Here is a 20,713-nt window from a genome sequence, read left to right on the forward strand (position 1 = left end):
AGTCCAGGCAATAGGACAAGACCATGGGGGAGCCTCTTCTTCCATTGAAAGAGTTTAAGCCACGTATGACATGACTAGATTTGCCAGTGGCAGGTCAGTAGGAGGGCGTGAAACAGGGAGCCATTCCTCCTTTGGCCGCTAGCCTGGAGAACACGTCCAGCGGAGGTGGCTAATGGGAGTGCAACTCTGATAAGATGGAAAGACTGAGAAAAGGCAACAGATACCCCTGAGGCAGTGTGAGATTGCAGATGAAGTTCACAGCAAGAAATGATGTGATTCAGTGCAGAGTGAGTGGGGCCAGGGAAGCTTCCTGGAGGAGGCGGCACCCTGGGGTGGCTGCTCTCGTGCTGGACTATTCTAGAGTAAGGGAGAGTCAAACCAACTGTGTTTGACTGACCTGACCTCCCAGGGCAGGTGAGCTGGACGGCAAGGATTCATTACCATGAGATCTGGCCTGTGTTGCCTGGCCCTGTCCACATGGACCAGAGTTTCACCCCAACAGCAAATGAAACTTTTACAAACCATAACTTGAAAGTTGGGGACGTGTTTACTTACCATTCCAAAACACAGTGTGGCAGAGACTATTAAAAGGATCCCAAAGTAACAAGCCATGGCCCGCTGGTCAGACTTGGAAAAGCCAAGGAGGCAGTCTTTTTGGCTTCTTCTGGGAAAATGAAACAGCAGCCCGGGGAAGGCGTCTGTGAAGGTGCCAGATGGTAGAACCCACATAGAGAGCAGAAATCGGTACAGGTGGGAGAGGGCGGCCAGCATCAGGGCCCCCACCAGCTGCAGAAAGAAAATCCAGAGAGCACTGACCTCGTCACCTCTTCTTAGGAGTGGAAGACTCAACTTCCAAATGTTGAAAATAGAGACAAACTTCGAGGGGCAGTTTTGGGAGTGTGGATCAATCACGTCATCCCTGGTTTTGAACCCAAAAGGCGTATGTCACCCTCTCACCCGTCTCCTAGGCCTCCCTCCTCCCACCCCACCAGCCTCCCACACTGTGGCTGGTCTCCCTCCTCCCTTTCAAGGGCTCTTCCTGCCAGTGCCCTCTCCTCTCCTCAGCTGCCTCCTCTGCCTGTGGTGACAAGCGGCCTGCTCCCCTGGCCTTTGGCCCCCTTAGGAGGCCATGGTTGCCATGAGGGGGCAGCTCCCTCAGGATCTTTATGTTCCCCGCACCTGGCCAGAGCTTAGTAAAATAAATCACTTAGGAAGCATCAGGAAGGCTTTCCAATTTTGATGTAGATTTGGTTCAGGTTAAGTTTCATGGTCCTGGTTGTCGTAACAGACTGGGAACTTGGCCTGGGATCTGAGGGGTTGTATCACTGGCTCCGTTCATGCTTCTCACTCCATCTGCTCCAACCAGCTCTGGTGCTGACAAGTATTTTTTCAGCCTGGATGTCAGACCATCAGGCGGTCGCCCCATAGGTCCACATGGGGCTGTGTGTGTAGACTGTGGACGGGCCTACAGAGAGGCCCTACCTAGCTGCAGCTATAGTCACGGGCTGCATTCTGTGTGGGTCCTTGCTGGATTCATGTACAAGCCTGGACAGGTACCCAAAGACTTCCCTACAAATGCACTGGGACTCGTTTTAGTATTACTTACTCCATAAGTGAAATCAGACATCAGTGGAACTCAGAAGAAAGAAAGCACAATCTATGAGTCTACAACTGGACAAATTGAGCTGTGTGGTCTCCTGGTCTCCTCTTGATGCCTATACATCTATACTTGCTGCACAGTTAGAATTCTGCTACTTAATTTGGACACAAATTATTTATATTCTGGGCTTTTTTTTCCTTACATAAAAGCATTTTTGGCTGGGCGCGGTGGCTCACACCTGTAATCCCAGCACTTTGGGAGACCGAGGCGGGCGGATCACGAGGTCAGGAGATGGAGACCATCCTGGCTAACACGGTGAAACACCGTCTCTACTAAAAATACAAAAAATTAGCCAGACATGGTGGTGCGTGCCTGTAGTCCCAGCTACTCGGGAGGCTGAGGCAGAAGAATGGCATGAACCCGGGAGGTGGAGCTTTACAGTGAGCCAAGATTGCACCACTGCCCTCCAGCCTGGGCGACAGAGCGAAACTCTATCTCAAAAAAAAAAAAAAAAGCAGTTTTGCATGTTGCTAAATGGTCTTAATAATGACTAGTTTAATCACTCCATAAATTCTACATGCATATAATCTCAAAGGCCAGTAATAACCTTCGGGGCAAACATCGTTAATGCTTTTTCTGGAGGCAGAGTTTGGGCAAATGGCTGGTGCTCACAACAGTGAGCTGGAGTGTGGGACAGCCAGGTTCGAATGCTGCTCTCTCTGACTCTCAGGTTCGTTCTCTCTGCCCTGGTTTGCTCAGCATGTTCCTCCAGTGTAAGGCGAATAGGGCTTGCAGAACCCCTTCCCTGGAGCAGGAGACCTGTGCTTGGTGTCCTGTGTGGCTTGGATCCTGACAGCCAGAGCCTCCTAACTCAGGGCACTTGGCCTAGACTTTCCCTCAGCCCTGATTGCAATTCTTTGCTGTACTAGGGCCTGTCAGGTTGGAGAAAGCTCTTTCTCTGCTGGGACCAGATCGGAATCAACAGCACCCCAGGAACTTCATCAGGGCTCCAAGCTGTACTCTGGACCTGTTGATTCAGAGCTTCACCCTCCAGACCAGACTTCAGGGCTAGCCCTGGATGAAGACTTGGCTGTGCCCTGTTGTTTGAGACAGGAAATCCTGAGAATCTTCTAAGAAGAACTGTGCCTGTCCATAGCTTGGTTGTGATAGTTAAACGAAGTAATCTATGAGAGGCCCAAAGTGCCATTCCTGGCACTTAGAGAAAGCTCAGTAGGTGATAATAACTACTTATATTAGTAATAATAACATGCTGTTGTAAGGTATAGTACAGAGCAAGTGTTTCCTAAATCATGGTTATTGTTGTCATGACCATAACTTACTATGTAACTATTGATATCAGTTATCTAAAACCACACTGTAAGGTATTAGAAGACTGGACTTCTAGACGGTGTTTACCTTGAGAGCAGTTCATTTTTCCCTTGAGAAAGGCTGATAAGAGTACACAGATCAATGGTTTACAAGGGAAATCACCTGATAAAGGGGAGAGTTCTTACCCCTGCTACAAAGATGCTGGGGAGTGAGTGGCGCATCATGGAGGAGCAGGATGCCATTGTGTTTTGAATGCCAGGAAGATAGACGCATTTTAATGTGAAGAGGAATAAGAGGATTCCCCGGAGCCATCGAGCCCTCTGAGACAGAAGAACAGAACAGTCAGTGTGCCATGCCAGTCACTGAAAGGTGCAGACATATTCACAGCTGTCAGTCATGCATAAAGAGTTCATTGGATTTGATGATGTTATATAGACCCATGAGTCTCCGAGGGACATCAAGTGCAGATGTCTGCAGAGGAGAATGAGTTGGAACTAGGGGTAAATACAAATCATAACGAATTTGAGAAGACCTGCTCTGAATTCTGGCCTGGCCATTTCTTTGAACACCAGGATGGAGCAGGTCTAGCAGGCACACACAGATGGGACTCTGTCCACCCCCATGTCTGTTCTCCCTGTCTGTGCCTCAGTCTACTGGGCTATAAGAAAATCATCACCACAGAGGGGACTCAAAGAAGTATTTAGTGCATACTTATTTCCTTTCCCCCAGATACATGTACAGAATAGGGCACCAACACTTTCCAAGTAGGTTTTTAAAAACGTAATCCTCGCAAATAAGGGAGGCACTCCCCTTTTATAGCTCTAGAGTCTACGGCTCAGATAAACAGTGTGAACAGACAAACATAGTACAACTGGGGGGCATGGCAGACCCAGGGGCAAACAGCCTTACGGACTCGTCCACATTCACAAGGCCTCTAGGAAGGCTGCTCCCTTCTCCCCTCCCTACCAGGGGCTTATGGGGAAAGTACTTTTGGGTGTATGATCTCATATGCTCTCACCAAAATTGTAAGCCCAAGAGAAAAGAAATGACAGCTGGATGGTTTAAAATCTATATGGGCAATGAATCAAGGTTTTCTGTTTGTTTTATTTCCTCAGTAATTGGGACAAAGTCAACAATGACTTCTGACAACCAAAACCTAGAGAAGCTGTGAGTGGCTGTCACCCCTCGGGTTCCCTTCAGAGCAGGCAGGGCCGCACATGGTTGAATGGGGGATGAATGGGGCTTTAGCCAGCACCGGCCAAGAAAAATGCAATGCAAGCTATGGGTAGAATTTTCTAGTAGCCATGTTTTAAAAAGTATAATTAAACAGAGTAAATTTGTTTTATAATATATTTTGTTTAAATTAGTACATGTAAAATCATATAAAATAGCATCATGTCAATATGTAACCAACATAAAAAATATTGAGATATTTTACATTTTACATTTTTTTTTTTTTTTTTTGAGAGAGAGTCTCAATCTGTTACCCAGGCTTCAGTGGCAGGATCTTGGCTCACTGCAACCTCCGCCTCCTGGTGAGTTCAAGCAATTCTCCTGTCTCAGCCTACCGAGTAGCTGGGGCTACAGGCACATGCCACCATAGTGGCTATTTTTTTTTTTTTTTTGCATTTTAATAGAGACAGCATTTCACCATGTTGCTCAGGCTGGTCTTGAACTTCTGAACTCAGGCAATCTGTCAGCCTTGGCCTCCCATAATGCTAGGATTATAGGCGTGAGCCACCACGCCCAGCACATTTTTAATTTTCATACTAAGTTTGTGAAGTCCAGTGAGTATTTTACACTCACAGCACATCTCAGTTTGGACTAGCCACATTTCAAGTTCTCAATAGCCATTTGTGGCTAGTGGTGACTATTGGACAACACGGCTATAAACCTCCTGTGGACAGAGTGGAAGGGCCCCTTTCTTGCCTCCATCTGATTGAGGGATGCCATAAAGCCTTCTGAGTAATTGCCATTATTATGACTTTCATTTATGGAACATCTGCTAGGTGCCAAGCTGTTCCAAGGACATGTTTGAATGTGCCTGTACAAATACACACACACACACACACACACACGCACACATTCAAATCCTAGCAAAACCCTCAAGGTATGTATCATAGTTCTACCTTATTAAGACTTGAAGAAAGTTAAGAAACTTGCCCAATGGCACATGGTCAAAGAGGAGCTGGGAGTGAGTTTTAGGTCTGCTGATTCTAAAGCCTGTGCATTTTCATTTTCACACACTCAAATCATAGTTCTTTAATCCTGGGTGTTAAATTCCATCATTAGAAAGTCATTTGTGTTTATCTTGAAGATGACTCGTTCTTCCTGCACCTGGGATGCAGCCTACATTGAAGTTAGAGCGAAATTCCTCTAACTGTCTCTACAGAGAATAATTTGACAAACAGCACAACAGGTGCCCACAGAAGTGGAATTAGGAGGGAAAGCCGTAGTGTGGGCAGAGGCCAAGGTGCCAGAACAGAGACGGGTACACGAGGGCACCTCAGAAGACAAACATTGTCTACACTGCACATTTCTGAAAAGCTGGCCCTGAACACACAGCAACACAGCAACAGAGCTGAATGGTGTGAGATACAGGTTCCTGCCTTGAGCACTCCTGGGTCAGGACAATGTGGACCATGTCCTTGGAGGGCCGTTCCATTGCATTATAGTTCTGTGCTTAGGAATGCAGTTACCCAGGACCCCAAGACCAGAGGCCAATTCCAGTGCAGCTCCTATGTCAATGTGAGTGACCTTGAGCCAGTTGCTTAACCTTTCAGAGCCTCGGTCTAGATGGGTGGCATACTAGTACCTGTTTCATTAGATGGTTGGATAGCTCAACATACACGTGATTATATAGAATTTATGCAGTGCCTGGCAGGAGCGAACCTCAATACATGTCAGCTCTTCTCAGAAGCTAATTGAGGAATTGGAAATTGGCATCTGCCCTAGAAAGGATCCCCAGGGAAGAGGGGCTCTCCCCAGGTAAGTTTTTCTGGCAGGGGCAGGGAACATAATGAGAAAGATAGGACATCAGTGGGGAAAAGGGATATAAGGATGAACTCACTTCCCAAGGTCAGAAGTCAGGAGGAGGCTATTTACTGCAAGTCACCAGGTCAGTACGTAGACCAGATTCATGTTTGCCCTAGTCATGCTTCTAGAGAACCTCCCCTGTCCGCATCAGGTGAAAAGAGCATCCTACATTCACTCTGCCCCCTCTTCCTGAGGCCCACACCTGCTGGCCAATCAGTGACTAATCAGATGCTCTTGTAAGCTGTGCACTGAGAGACAGAAAGCTGGCCACTATCTGTGGGCCTTTAAGCACAGGCAAGGGAGTGTCAGGCATGTCGGCATTGTAGCCGACAGGACCATGCAAGACTACAGTTACATGGGTAAGCCAGAACTCAAATAGTAGGAAGCGGGTTGACTAGCAGAGCTATACTACAAAAGGTAGACCAGGAAGCCTGCTGTCTGTCCCAGAGAGAGATGCCAATAAATTAAGCAGCCAGTCCTCATCGGGCCCTAATATTGGTACCAGGGGAGCAGTAGTGAACAAAATAGATACATTCTCTATTCTGCAGTTTCCAGCCTTGTGGGGGAAGACAGTAAACCAAATAATTGCTTAATGCAGATTTCATTAGATGCTGATAAGTGCCTGCAGAACATGTCCCTGGTTGGCCTTGGCCAGCCCATCTCTTCCCCTTTTATTGCTTATAGTTCTCACAATAACTGTTGAATGTGCTAGGAATGCAATATCCGGAGATAAGGAGGAACTACATGGAAGAGCGTGGGCTCTGGTCATGTTCCTCCGAGAAGAGCATGCCCTCTAACACTTTAGCACAGCATGTTATGTTCCCCCAGCTTATGAAACTTCAGGGCAGGCAGCTTTCCAGGCTCTCTGAACTGGTGCAAGTGGGACACACACAGACAGGACTCTGTCGGGACACACACAGACGGGACTCTGTTGGGACACACACAGACGGGACTCTGTCGGGACACATACAGACAGGACTCTGTCCACCCTGGTCAGCTTTCCTGAGCTGGGGGCACTGGCTCACCATGCAGCCCAGGCTTCTGCTGTCCCTGCCAATCTGTGAGTGACAGTTGCTTTGCCTTGCTTGTGCGAGTGTTCTGTCTCATCAGATTCATGTGTTCTTTTACTTCAGGAGAAAAGCCAAATCTTCTGCTTGGGCTCCTTTAGAAGCTGTTTCTTTCCTCTAGCCTAGGGAGTTTCTCTTGCTTGCAACAAAATGATCTCCAACAAAGAGGCAGGGACTGGGGCACTGGTGGAGGAAGCAGAAGTGTAGAGGAAACGAGCCTCATCCTGCCTGGTTCTCCTTACACAGCGGACAGGAGCCAAGGGGTGAGAGGGAGGTTGTGGGGCAGATGGATGGACCTGGGGAGAAGGGGCCTGAAGATGGAGGGGAACTGGACCTTGTTCTCTAGGTTGCTATAGGACTCACCCAGCCCTGGGGGTGGCCCTGGGGCCCTGACCACCCTCTAGATGGGAAAAGGAGGACAAGGGGGTTAGGGGAGGGGCTAGATCTGAGGGCAGCAGGGCAAGGAGGCAGAATATGTGGGCTCAACTTCCACCACCACAGGAAGGCAGCGTCCCATGCTGTTGTGGGGGGATCCTGCCCCATCTCATCAGCCCCCTCCCCAGGGCTCGTCCAGGCCCATCTGTGCACATTTGCCTGGTCCTCCTGGTAGGAGCCCCCAGCCCTGTGGGGAACCATTCCCTGCAGGAAGGGCTGCCTAGGGGAAGGAGGTACAGGGACTTTGAAACCAGACTTCCCTCTATTGAGGGACCTGATACTCTGTGAGCTTTGGTGTCTTCACTTGCAGAGTGGCTAATACTGCCTGCATTTATGACTGTCGCCAGAATGAAGAGAGAAAATGGTGTGTCTAAGCAAGTCAGCGCTAGCCTCCTTCCTCCATGCTGCATCAACACCTGCTTCCTGTGCCCCTTAGCGTCCCCTGGAGGCACTGGGGGAATTCCAGGCTCTTGAGTTCTGCTCCACGCAGAATCCACATACCCCAGTGTTCAAAGCATGCCTCAAGCTCTTCAGGCCCTTCACTGTCCTGGCCACTCCCATCTGCCAGCTCAGAGCATCATCTCTCAATATCAAACAAATCTGTTGTCTCGCACCTTCTAGAGTTTGTGTGACCTCTGCCTTTTGGATGGCATCACAGTGCATGGCCTCTATCTGCATGGCCCTGAGCACACCGTGTACCTGATTCCATGATGCCATAAGGGTGAGGTCCATAAATGCTCGGCAAAGTCCTCTGTGAAACTGGTCAGTGACATCTCCAGCAAGAGTAACAAGGTGGCCGGAAACTGCATAGTAGGTGAGGCTCACTCCAACCACGGAGAGCTGGAACATCCAAGAGAAAGGCCCTCAGATGGCTCCTGAGGAAGGGCTTACCTGGCACCCCATGTGACACGCGTTTGTAAGTTATAGTCATGAGTCACTTAACTACAGGGATGCCTTCTGAGAAATGCATCGCTGGGTGATTTTGTCCTTGGGGGAACATTATAGGGTGCACTTATGCAAACATAGACAGTCCCACACACCTAGGCTATATGAAACAGCCTATTGTTCCCAGGCTACAACCCTGTGCAGCGTGTTCCTGTACTGAATACTGAGGCAATCATACACAATGGTAAGTGCTGGTGTATCTAACTATATCTAAGCATCGAAAAGATACAGTAAAAATACAGTACAAAAGGTAAAAAATGATCCACCTGTATCAGCACTTACGATGAATGGCACTTGCAGGACCAGAAGTGGCTCTGGGTGAGGCAGTGAGTGAGTGGTGAGTGAATGTGAAGCCCTAGAGCATTACTGTACGCTAATGTAGACTTTATAAATGCTGCACACTTAGGCTACACTAAATTTGTAAACACGTTTTTCTTTCTTCAGTAATAAATTAACCTTAGCTTACTGTAACCCTTTTACTTAAAAATCTTTTAATTTTTAAAAACTTTTTGACTCTATGATAACACAGCTTAAAACACAAATGCACTGTACAGCTGTACAAAAAATATTTTCCTTATATCCTAATTCCAAAAGTTTTTTCTATTTTTAAAAATTTTGTTTTAATTTTTTATTTTTAAACTTCTTTATTAAAAGCTAAGATACAAACAGACATATTTAGCCTAGGCCTACATACAAGGTCAGAATCAAGATGTCATTAGGTGACGCAAATTTCTTAGCACCATATGATCTTATGGGACCACCACCTTGGCTGAAATTCGTGTGGTACATGACGGTAACTGTAGCAACACTAAATGATACCTGATCTCAAATGCTGTTTTGAGATTAACACTACAGAGGGAGAAAACTGCAATAATGTTGGCAGTAGCTAGTGCATAATCAATTTCTTATTTAAATTATTTTTTCAAGATATAAACAGTTTATTGTTATTTTTCAAAAGAAAATGACACAAGAGAGGCTACCTCCAGCCAGTTCCTTGGCTTTCGCCAGTAGCTGAGGACGCCCTTGTCCATCATACGGTAGAGTTGAACACAGAGGTGGATCAGGCTGAGTGCCAGGAAGACCAGCTGGTGGAGAGAATGTAAACGAACAAGATCAATAGGAATGCTGATAAATTGTTTTTTGAAAGTCTAAACATGTGATCGGCTCCCCTGCCAATCACCTTTGAGTAGCTAGGATGCAAGCCCATTTCCTGTTCTGCAGAGGTTTAATCCTAAACTTGCTCTTCAGTAGGCACTTGGGGTGGTTTGGTGCCTCTCCACAAGTCAAGCACTCACAGAAACTCCATGCCAGGGGTTAGAACCCAAGATGGTCTCTGCACTCAGGGAAAGCACGGAGTATGGGCATCTACGGCCACCAGGCCTCCCGACCTCCATGCCGATCCTCCAGTCCTTCCTTGGCACCGCTCAAAAGAGTGAGTTTCTGTGTACATGTGAAATAGATAACATATGAACTATATATACATATATATACTAGTTTTCTCAGCCAAGTAAAGTCTTCTAAAACTCCCTTATAAGCACTTTAAGTTAAAGTTCTCTATGTGATTCTCTCTCCAGTGGTGAGTTACCTGTTGATTCATGCCTTTAATCACTAACCCAAACTCAAATTTAGTTATGGATTTGCAAGGAACTGAAGCACATCAGCAGGGCTTTATGCATCTTCTCTGTCCTCTGTTGGAGTTATGTGCATTGTGTCCCATTGGCCCGCTGTAAGGAGCTACACACATAATCAAAGCAGGGTTCACTTTTGGGTGCTGCAAGGTGTTTAACAGCAGTGCTGTGCTGAGCCTTATTGGAGCCTGAGGCAAAGAAACTATCAGGAAAACTGATCCTCCCATTGCCTACAATTTCCATATTTTGTCCAATATGATTTTTTGATATGAATTCTGATGTTTATAAATATTGCACCAGAATACTGTTCGCCTTGATTACCAAGTATTTGTAGTGCCCCTTAAATTTGATGCCCAAGGTAAGTACTTTATGTGTCTCCCCCAGGCAGACCCTGACCAGTGGCGCATGCTCCCACCGTCCATTCCGCCCACACCAGCGTGAGCTGAGCTCTACACAAATCTCAGCCTTTACCGGGTCACTGAACAGTCCCTAGAGTCTAAAACCTCTTGGGACTCCCCTCTCTTCACTGCTAAAGCAAAGTAACCTTGACCTGAAGAGTCAGCAGGACTTAGTTCTTCATAGCAGAAAAGTCAACTACAGGCAGAAAATCAGGAAAGTTCCCAAGGAATAACTCAGAGTGACTTCTGGTGTTTTGGATTGTTCAGTGAAGCTATGTGGACATATTCCATCTCACCAAGACCCTGGGTACTGTGGACTGAAGATTTGTGTTCCCTTGAATTCACAGGTGGAAGCCCTAACTCCTAGTGTGGATATATGTGGGGATGGGGCCCCTAAGGAAGTAATCAAGGTTAACTGGGGCTCTGGTCCTAAAGGATTAGTGTCCTTACACAAAGAGACTCTAGACAGCTCTCTCTTGCTCTCTTTCCCTGTGTATACCCACAAAGAAGAGGTTCTGTGAGCACACCGTGAGAAGGCGGCCATCTCCCAGGACTAGAGCCCTCGCCAGAACCTCACCAGGCTTGATCTTGATCATGGAATTCCAGCCTCTGGGAGTGTGGGAAGTAAATGTCTCCTTCTTCTTTTTTTTTTTTTAGACAGAGTCTTGCTCTGTTGCCCAGGCTGGAGTGCAGTGGCGCGATCTCGGCTCACTGCAACCTCCGCCTCCCAGGTTCAAGAAATTCTCCTGCCTCAGCCTCCCAAGTAGCTGGGATTATAGGTGCATGCCACCATGCCTGGCTAATTTTTGTATTTTTTCAGTAGAGATGGTTTTTCACCATGTTGGCCAGGCCGGCGTTGAACTCCTGACCTTGTGATCCGCCCGCCTCGGCCTCCCAAAGTGCTGAGATTACAGGCATGAGCCACCGCGCCTGGCCATAAATGTCTCTTTTTAAAGCACCCAGTGTAGGCTATTCTGTTACAGCAGCCTGAGCTAAATCCCTGGGGGGATCTAAACATCAGGCCCAATTCCCCCGTGATGAATTTGGTACCTCAAGACAGCTCTATATTTGCCCTTGCCACACATGTGAAGATTGGTTTCCCCACTGGGGGTCTTCTTCGTCCCATGCCCCAACCCTTAGTGTGATGCTTGCCGCACGAAGGGGATGTGACAAAGAGTGTGACCGGAGGGGCAGGTGAATGGGTAGGGAACTAGTCCTGTCTGGTGGAGAAGCCCAGCCCAGGTGAAGCCCCATCTTCCTGTGCACCTCCAGGAGGCCCAAGAGGCAGGTCAGCTCACCTGGGGAAGCATGAGGTGGTACTGCAGGGCTGAGTCGCTGCGGAAGATGCTGAATGACTCCACCAGGGATGAGGGGACGAGACTCCCCGTAGGGAGGATCTCCACTCTCAGGGACACGCTGGTGAAGAGTTGGGTTGGAGGGTTATAGAGAGTGAAGTGCACAGACACAGCCCTGGTGCTGCGGTCAATCCACATGCTGGCCCTGAGTCGGGACAGGGCCGTGTGGGCTTCAGTCCTGTAAAACAGCACACTCTGGGGTAAGGCAGGGCAGGGAGAAAGGCGCAGAAGTCTACTGAGGCTCCCAGCTGCAGGTCCCATGCTGGGAACACCCTATGCTAGACTTCGCAAGGACACACAGTGCCTGGGCTTCAAGGGGCAGGACAGATGGCCCTCTGTATCTAAGAGACCTCATCAATAGTCCTCTGTCCTCTCTCCTTGCCCCACCCTCTTCCCTGCAGCAGCCCAGGGGACCCTCAGGCAGGAGGGAACTGGAGAACGAAGGCCTCCATTTCCCACCCCAACCTATGTGAGGCAGAGATGTCCACTGTCTCTCCCCAGGGACTCTAAAATATTCATTTTTCTTTTTTTTTCTAGAGACCCCACTGTTTGGAACAAACAAGCTGGGAGAAGGCAGTTACTAAATACTAACTTGTATTTAGTAACAATTAAATCATTTCCTTTTTAAAGAGTATTACTCAAAGGCACACATTATTGTAACTGTCTAGACCTCCCCGTTGGTCTAAGACCATCCGTGTTACCACTGGGTCAGCACAGCTCCAACTCAGTGTGAGGTGCATGCTGCTCGGGGAGCCACGGGTGGCTGTGGACAACAGTGTGACTGGCTGGATGGGGCAGGCGGCCTGACCTCAGACCTAGCTGCAACATGGGGTCGTGCTTGTTACGCACTTGAACCTCCACCCCTCACCCTCAGGACATGGGAAAAGTAGCACAGGGCCTACTCCACAGAGCTGGACAGTAAACACCCAGCTTGGCACAAGGTCAGCATGCAACAAATGCTCCTTATATTCCATGAGCTACAGATGTTCTAGCAACCACTTTTTGAAAGAACGTTTGCTCTGTGCTCTCCCACGTGGAGGCCTGAGCCTGTGTGATGCTTCTATCATTCACAACAATGACAAGTCTGGCTGGAGCTCCCGGCAGTGGTGCGCTGACCTCGCAGGCCTGTCAGGAGGCTGCACCTGCTGCAGATGCGCCGCATCCAGCAGGCACCAGAGCTGGAGTGGTGGTGGCAGGCAGGATGAGCCCCGGCCCTTCGAATCTCACTGACCTTGTTCTGCCCAGGCTGAGCACACAGTCCTCCCTTGCCCCACAGCCCCCGGGACCATTCAGGGTCATGTTTTGGTTCTCTGGGTCTATCAGGTAGGGGTCCTCAGGGCCTCCAACTTCGGGACTACATGTAGGAATAGAGTCTTCGATGAGTGCTGCAAATGGCCTGGGAGGCTGCAGAACAAACCAGCAGTCAGAAGACACAGATACTATTCCCCAGGCTACCCTGCAATCCGGGGCCTCCAGGCCTGGCCACATGTGAACACCTGCTCTGTCCTGCAACATGGCGCCCTTCTCTCCTCATAGGATCGTTCTGCAGCCTGTTTCGTGGTCTACAGACTCTAGCTCAAGCTACAGGATCAAGGCTCTACCCACAGAAGGTTGGCATCTGAGCTGTGTGTGGTTCTAAGGCTTAGACCACTTGAAGACTTCCCCATCATGAGACGCCAGGTAAAATGCCTGTCTCAGGGCATACCCTCCCCATTAGAAAAAGATATGTGAATATTCTATTTTTAGATTGTTTGATTAAAAATCCTAGTTTTGCCTAGAATGCCAGTCTCTAAGGCCAAAGAGTGAATTGAAGAAACCTGCAGCAGAACGTCAAGGAAGAAAGAGGCTTTGGGAAAGGGTTCATAAGGGGGAAGGAAGGAAGGGCGAGGCTCGCCCTCTCCCCAGCCCTGGCACTGACAATTCCAATCACCACTGAACTCGCAGAGAAGTTCAAATGATCTGCCAGGGTCCTGCCCCAGTGTTGCCTAGACTTCTCTAATTCCATTTATTTTTGGAAACAAAAGGAAAAGGAACATCTTACCTTGCATAAATGCCTAGGAAAAACTTTTAGCTGCCTAATTACGGAACTGCCTATTAGGTAGCATTTTCCTCCAAGAGCTCCAGGCTGAAAGGAGAAAAAAGATGATGAGGACTGGGTGTGCTGTGGACTTCAAACCTCCTCATCAAGCGTGCTCAAAAGGCGTGGGGCTCCGGGTAACTCCACCTGCTACCATAGAGGTCAGAGTTTTATTTTCCTTCCAATACCATTTTAGGGATACAACCAACATTCTAAGAAGGCAGCAACAACCTCCCCAGACTTGTCCTGGAAAAGGGTTAACGTTCAAATGATGTTCGTAACTTGCGTCACATGAGAATGCTCTCTTTTATCTTTTTTGAAAGTTTCTCCAGTGTCATCAACCCAAGAGACTATATAGAATACAACAAAATAAAATTATAAATAAACTGCTCCAGGAATATGGACAAATATATTTCTCTTTTTTAAATTTAAAGACAGAGAATAGCTCTGTTGCCCAGGCTGGAGTGCAGTGGTGTGACCTCAGCTCACTGCAATCTCCACCCACCGGGTTCAAGCAATTCTCCTGCCTCAGCCTCCCAAGTAGCTAGGATTACAGGCACGTGCCACCACGCCCGGCTAATTTTTGTATTTTTAGTCTGGAGTGCAGTGGCATGATCTTGGCTCACTGCAACCTCCACCTCTCAGGTTCAAGCAATTCTCCTGCCTCAGCCTTGCAAGTAGCTGGGATTATAGGCACGCGCCACCACACACAGCTAACTTTTGTATTTTTAGTAGAGACAGGGTTTCCCCATGTTGGCCAGGCTGGTCTCGAACTCCTGACCTTGTGATCCATCTGCCTCAGCTTCCTAAAGTGCTGGGATTACAGGTGTGAGCCACCGCGCCCAGGATATTTCATTTTTAAACATGGGAAAGAGGTTGAAAATAAAAGATGAGCAAGGAATGGGATTATGCAAAATGCATATTAACTTTTTCTTCCGAACTTGGGATCAACCTCACCTCTTTCTGGAAGCTTCCTTGCACTTCCTCTGTTTTGGGGTGGTTCTTGTGTTTCCTTGTCAGGGTATTTTGCACACGGAACTAGAATCTTCCATTTCCTGACCTCCCACCCCATCAGCCTGAGGGCTCCTGAGGCTCTGCCATAGCCCTTGTGTCTATCTCAGGCCTGGGAAGCACAGGAATCTGGAGAATCCCGTGCAGCTCAGCAGGGTGTAATGGGATGGGGCCAATGGGTTCTGGCAGGAAAGGAATAGGATGCTCTGCTGGGACCCACTGGAGAGCCACCGGCCTTACACCTGCATGGTCATTCAAGAACCTACGCAGTGCTGCAGTTCAGCATTAGTGACTGTTTCACCCACTGCAGGATGGCTTTTCTGAGATGATCTCCTATGAAGAGGAGACGGAAAGCTCACCTGAGCCCCCGGCACACGGGCTGACGGGGTGCCTCCTGGGTACAGGCCATCCAGAAGTGTGGTGAGACTCCAGTCCCACCAGTCAGCGATGTTTCTCAGGCCACCCAAGGAGTTTCTGGCATTTCTTAATGCAAGAACAAAAATAAAAAGTTGCTTCTGCATCAACAAGAACAATTAAACGTGAGAACAAAAGCATGTTTTCTTGCCAATTTTTCTCTCATTCAGATTTCAGGTACTCTGCAGGAATTAAACTCAAGCTGCTTGCAGCGTGAAGCATGAAACCCTGGAACTCACTTTGCTCCTTAGTAGCAGGAGATAAGAGAGAATGGCGGGTGAAGCACTTGTTCATTTGCTCACTCCGTCAGTCACTCAACAAACATTACTATGCAACTACTAGGTGTCAGGCACTCTTCTAGGCACTGGGAAACAGAAAATCAATTCTCTGCCCTCCTATGGGGAAACAGGCAACAAATAAGAAAAATAAGCAAACATATACTATGTTGTGACAAATATGAAGGAGGAAAAAAAAAAGCAGGAAAGACAGGCAAGTGGTGGGGTAAGCAGGTGTTCAAGCAGCCATGGAAGCTTCAGTAGGTGGTGACGTCTAACAAAGACCTGAAGGTGAGCGTGGAGCCCGTGGTCATCTGAGAGAGGGTATTCCAGGCAGAGGGGATGGCGAGGGCTTCCGCAAGCCTAAAGGGTGGGAAGGTGTCGGGGCCATAGGGCTGGTGCAGAGGGAGTGCCGGGGCTAGGGTAAACAAGGGAGGCTCTGGGACACACAGACCAAGACCCAGTCCTCTCTCTGCACTGACTGCCGACTGGGTGCAGCATGTGACTGGCCTCCCAAGATGCCTGTGAGTGGCAGATGTGAAGACATAGATGAAGTGCAGTGTTGGCACAAACACTAGTCTGTTTTCTTTCCCATTAACTTCTTTATTATGTTTATAGATATGCTTCATTTTTCCACCAAGGAACTGATTTAAGGGAGCACTGAAATAACATCAAATGAATGAAATTTATCATTTTTAGTTTGCTCAGACACTGCTATAAAGCCACATGCACAGGCCAAAGCTGTGCATGGCAGCAGCAGGGTGTCCATTTGGCTCTGAGCTACAGCCGGAGGCAAAAGGATAAAATCAAGTTGTTCCTATGAGAAAGCAAAGTTCCTCTCACCTAACTCTAAAAAACTTTCTCATACAAAGCTTCCCATGAAGAGTCACTGAAGAATGGAAAGGATGGGGTGCTCATCAACATGCCCTCAGCAAATAGAAATGGCGCTGATGTGGCTGTTTCATCCAGGTTTCTCTCCACAAAAAGGGGAGACCAAAATAGTTCTCAGGAAAAGGAATTTTGTCATAAGGTGAGAAGAAGTTAGAAAGTCACCCAAGTACACACAATTGAATGCCTGGTCCAGCACCAGATCCAGACTACTCCAAAGAATGAACACACTATGAGTCATTCAGATGATGGCCATGGCTTTGGTAAACGAGGCTTGAGAGCAAAGTTGGGCTGTAGACAGCAGGCCTGGAGCCGACTCTTACTGTGAGAGCCAATTTTGCACAACTCCTCCCAACTCCATGTTCAGTGATGTCACATTGGTGGTGTGAAAGACCATGGTGGTTCCGGGCACGGTGGCTCATGCCTGTAATCCCAGAACTTTGGGAGGCTGAGGCAGGCATATCATCTGAGGTCAGGAGTTTGAGACCAGCCTAGCCAAAATGATGAGACCCCGTCTCTACTAAAAATACAAAAAATTAGCTGGGCGTGATGGTACACGCCTGTAATCCCAGCTACTCAGGAAGCAGGAGAATCGTTTGAACCCAGGAGGCAGAGGTTGCCGTGAGTAAAGATCATGCCACTGCACTCCAGCCTCAGTGACAGAGTGAGACTTCATCTAAAACAAACAAACAAACAAAACCATGGTGGGAGGATTTACACCACGGAAATTGGCTGGCAGATGCTATAAATCAGTGCTTTTGTTCTCCAGTTGTTAACTGTTTCCAGCACACAACAAAGACTATGTTTACAGGTAAGGTGTAGAATGGACACTCCACTGTTGATTCAGAGCAGATTTTGCAGATAATTTAGAAAAAGTTTTTAAAAATCTGATAGTCATGACAATAATTGGACAATATTAAAAAAATCAAAGACAAATGTCACTAGTATATAGAGTAATAAAGAGATGCAGTAGCCTCAACCAATAATCTATATATACTATAAATGTGTTCGAAAATTTCCATATGGCTGGGCATGGTGGCTCAGGCCTATAATCCTAGCACTTTGGAAGGCCGAGGTGAGTAGATCACTTGAGGCCAGGAATTTGAGACCAGCCCGGCCAATATGGCTAAACCCCCGTCTTTACTAAAAACACTAAAATTAGCCAGACATAGTGGTGGGCGCCTGTAGTCTCAGCTACTTGGGGGGCTGAGGCAGGAGAATTCCTTGAACCCGGGAGGCAGAGGCTGCAGTGAGCCGAGATCGCGTCACTGCACTCCAGCCTGGGCAACAGAGCGAGGCTCTGTCTCAAAAAAAAAAATTTCCATAGCATGTATGAGTAAAAGTCTAGTGAATTAATTTATCTGACTGGTTTTATTTCTTTTTTCTTACAAAGAAATGATCTCTTATCCTTTCAAGTATTTGATCTTCATTGGTTTATACATCTTTTGAACTTAATCTTTGCAGGTCTTTTATTGGGTGCTGGTTCTTAACTCTGGACTTCTCTACAAGTTTTGTCAAACTATCAAATGCAGAGCAAATTGGAGGCCTGCCAGAGCACCCAGAGGGTGGAATGAAGCAACAGAGAGGCATCAGGAAAGGAGAACACAGAGGGAGACAGAGATGGGAGGCATAAGGTGAGCAGATACATCTCTGCAAATATTCACGCCAAAGGAAAGGAAGAATGAGCCAGGGGGCACAGAGATGCAGTGAAAAGGGCGGGAGGGTAGGAAAGAGGCAAAGGATGGCTGGAGGTGAATTTTCAACAGAGGAAAGTGTTGAGCATCTGCTGTGGGAAGCAAGATGATTTGACGACAAACATTGTACATTTATAGCAACTAATATGCTCCATTTTCTGTGTTTTTAAAGAATAAAGTATAGACATTATAGCCATGTTGAGTTTGCACCACTTTCGGGGAAATGGTATCACTTCTTGACACTTGCTTCCCTATTGGAATAACATTAAGAAACTAAGTTAAAAAGCCCTGAAAATAACCCAAAGCCAAAAGGCCCAATGGCCAGACTGCAGACATCTCACACCTCACTCCTGGCACACCCAAAGTGCAGGTAGTGAACCAAATGAGCCAGGAGTATTCTGGCCCTGTCTGTATTAGTTACCGCAATTATATAAAATAAGCCCACAAAGCTGGCTAAACAATGCAAAAGATAAAATCAGCTGTTATTTTACTTTTATGGCACTTGGATAGAACGCTTGCTTCATTGATTGGTGCTTTATTTGCTGGTTTATTTTTTGTTTTATTATTTTTTTTTGGAATTTCATGAAGCCTTTCATAAGTTCAGAAACACTTCAAATACAACTTAAATATGGCAAAATCCAAGAACGCAATGACTACTCAGTAGTCCAGTTCCCTCCCTTTATAGATGAAGATGCTAAGTCCGAGCACTTGCCAGAGTCACCTGGCAACCAAACATGAGTTGGGGGCCCAGTCTCAGAACTCTGTTTCATCCATTTCCACTCCTGGGCTTATTTAGCTTCTCTATCTGGAATGCTAGTAAATGCCAAACCCTCAGTTGTTGTTGATGTTTCAGGATTAGGTATTGGGGGCTAGGGGGTGAGACGGAGAGGGTCCACTTTAAACATTCCATTACCAACCAGGATACTTGAATATCCCTGCCTGGTGGCCAGAGCACCCAGAGGCAGTGAGGTTTTGCATCCCTATGGGAAACATAAGGTCTATGTAAATCCAGGAGTTGTGAATGTGAGCACATCAATCTCATGTGCACCTGAGAGATCTCACAAACATTATCTCAGCTGCGATATTTCTGATTTGAATATCAAGAAGCAACAATTCATATGAGAAATATGTCAAATAATGTTGACTTGTGAAATGTGAGATGAAAAATAAACTAGCAAAAGCCAGAGGTTTTTCATGTTTAGATTTCCATTTCCATTGAGGACCCAAATTATCACTTTGTTTTGCACACAGCACCACCTACTGGCACAGGCTGTGCACTTGCACGGATAGGAGAGCTGAAAAGTTGGTCATGGATGGAAATAACTGCTGGTTTCACAAATGAGGAGGCAGAAAATTCCACTTAATTTCACTATTACAATGCTCAGCAGAAAAAAAAAAACAACTTGGATTACTGAGCTACAGAACACCCAGACTCATAGCACTGGGACTTCCAGTTCTTACCTTACGAGTGGGTCACAACCCTGACAAAGGGGACAATATCCATTAGCCATTATCTTGCTGCGTATGAATAACCCTCTCTCACAAAAATAAAGATAAATATGTTCTGAAATAATTGATAAAATTAAATTGACTTTCCAGCCACTCACTTCTGCCAAGAAATCCAACCAAAAAGTATTTACGTCAAATTGAATTACTTAGTCAAAGGCAACAAACACACTGATAGAGTTGCTGCATAAATGTGTCTTTAAATATTCACCAGAGTAAATAAGGTAACTCCTGGAACACACTGAATTATTGTATTTACCAGCATTGAAATCATAGCAAAGAACCAATATTATTTCATATCATGCACTTTATAATTCAAAGCCACACTGCCTTGAAAGGACTATCAGACTGACTATTTGTGGCAGGTGAAAATAAAGCCTAACCATGGATTCAAGAACAACTCTCAAAAAAAAGGAAGACTACATTAAATGCACCTGTTGATGACAATATGCATCCCAATTTTAGAAGCACTGAGACATGGAAAAGAAATATGACACAACAAAATGCTATCATGCTTGCCTTTGCCTGGTGGTATCACGGAAATTTTTCTGCTTTACACTTTTCAGTTCTGCTAGATTTACCTATGATCAACATCTACTACTTATAGAAAGAAGGAGGAAGAAGCAAATGAACAGCTTGAGAAATGATCAAGAACTTGAGAGGTGTTAGAAACTGAAGGCCGGGCGTAGTGGCGCACACCTGTAATCCCAGCACTTTGGGAGGCCGAGGCGGGTGGATCACTTGAGGTCAGGAGTTCAAGACCAGCCTGACGAACATGGTGAAACCCCATCTCTGCTAAAAATACAAAAAAATTAGCCAAGCGTGGTGGCACATGCCTGTAATCCCAGCTACTTGGGAGGCTGAGGCAGGAGAATCGCTTGAACCTGGGAGGCGGAGATTGCAGTGAGCTGAGATGGCGCCATTGCACTCCAGCCTGGGTGACAAGAGCAAAACTGTCTCAAAAAGGAAAAAAAAAACTGTTAGAAATTGAGTGTCAGTTATTACGAACTGCAACCATAGGCTTTGATAGAAGAACTCTGAGGTCTCCAGCAAAA

The 20,713-nt window shown here is 46.9% G+C and overlaps 2 protein-coding genes across 4 annotated transcripts in view; one reads left to right on the plus strand and one right to left on the minus strand.

Annotated features, from left to right (window-relative positions):
- PKD1L1 (polycystin 1 like 1, transient receptor potential channel interacting) overlaps nt 1–20,713 on the minus strand; it is a 193,538-nt gene that overhangs the window by 28,439 nt on the left and 144,386 nt on the right. For all 3 annotated transcript variants that reach the window (XM_016945694.4, XM_016945696.4, XM_016945695.4), the window contains 8 exons: nt 15,241–15,364; nt 13,835–13,918; nt 13,025–13,197; nt 11,737–11,971; nt 9,393–9,497; nt 8,167–8,307; nt 3,115–3,249; nt 556–786 (listed from right to left, as the gene is read on the minus strand). In XM_016945694.4, coding sequence (XP_016801183.4) covers nt 556–786; nt 3,115–3,249; nt 8,167–8,307; nt 9,393–9,497; nt 11,737–11,971; nt 13,025–13,197; nt 13,835–13,918; nt 15,241–15,364 — 1,228 coding nt within the window. The remainder of the gene's footprint in view (nt 1–555; nt 787–3,114; nt 3,250–8,166; nt 8,308–9,392; nt 9,498–11,736; nt 11,972–13,024; nt 13,198–13,834; nt 13,919–15,240; nt 15,365–20,713) is intronic.
- Nucleotides 16,493–19,759, plus strand: LOC134810498 (putative uncharacterized protein PKD1L1-AS1). The gene is made up of 3 exons (XM_063815116.1): nt 16,493–16,600; nt 17,923–18,092; nt 19,404–19,759. The coding sequence occupies exons 1-3, from the start codon at nt 16,493–16,495 to the stop codon at nt 19,492–19,494; spliced, it is 369 nt and encodes a 122-aa protein (XP_063671186.1). The 3' UTR covers nt 19,495–19,759.

The sequence above is a fragment of the Pan troglodytes genome, chromosome 6, assembly GCF_028858775.2.
Source record: "Pan troglodytes isolate AG18354 chromosome 6, NHGRI_mPanTro3-v2.0_pri, whole genome shotgun sequence".
Taxonomy (NCBI): domain Eukaryota; kingdom Metazoa; phylum Chordata; class Mammalia; order Primates; family Hominidae; genus Pan; species Pan troglodytes.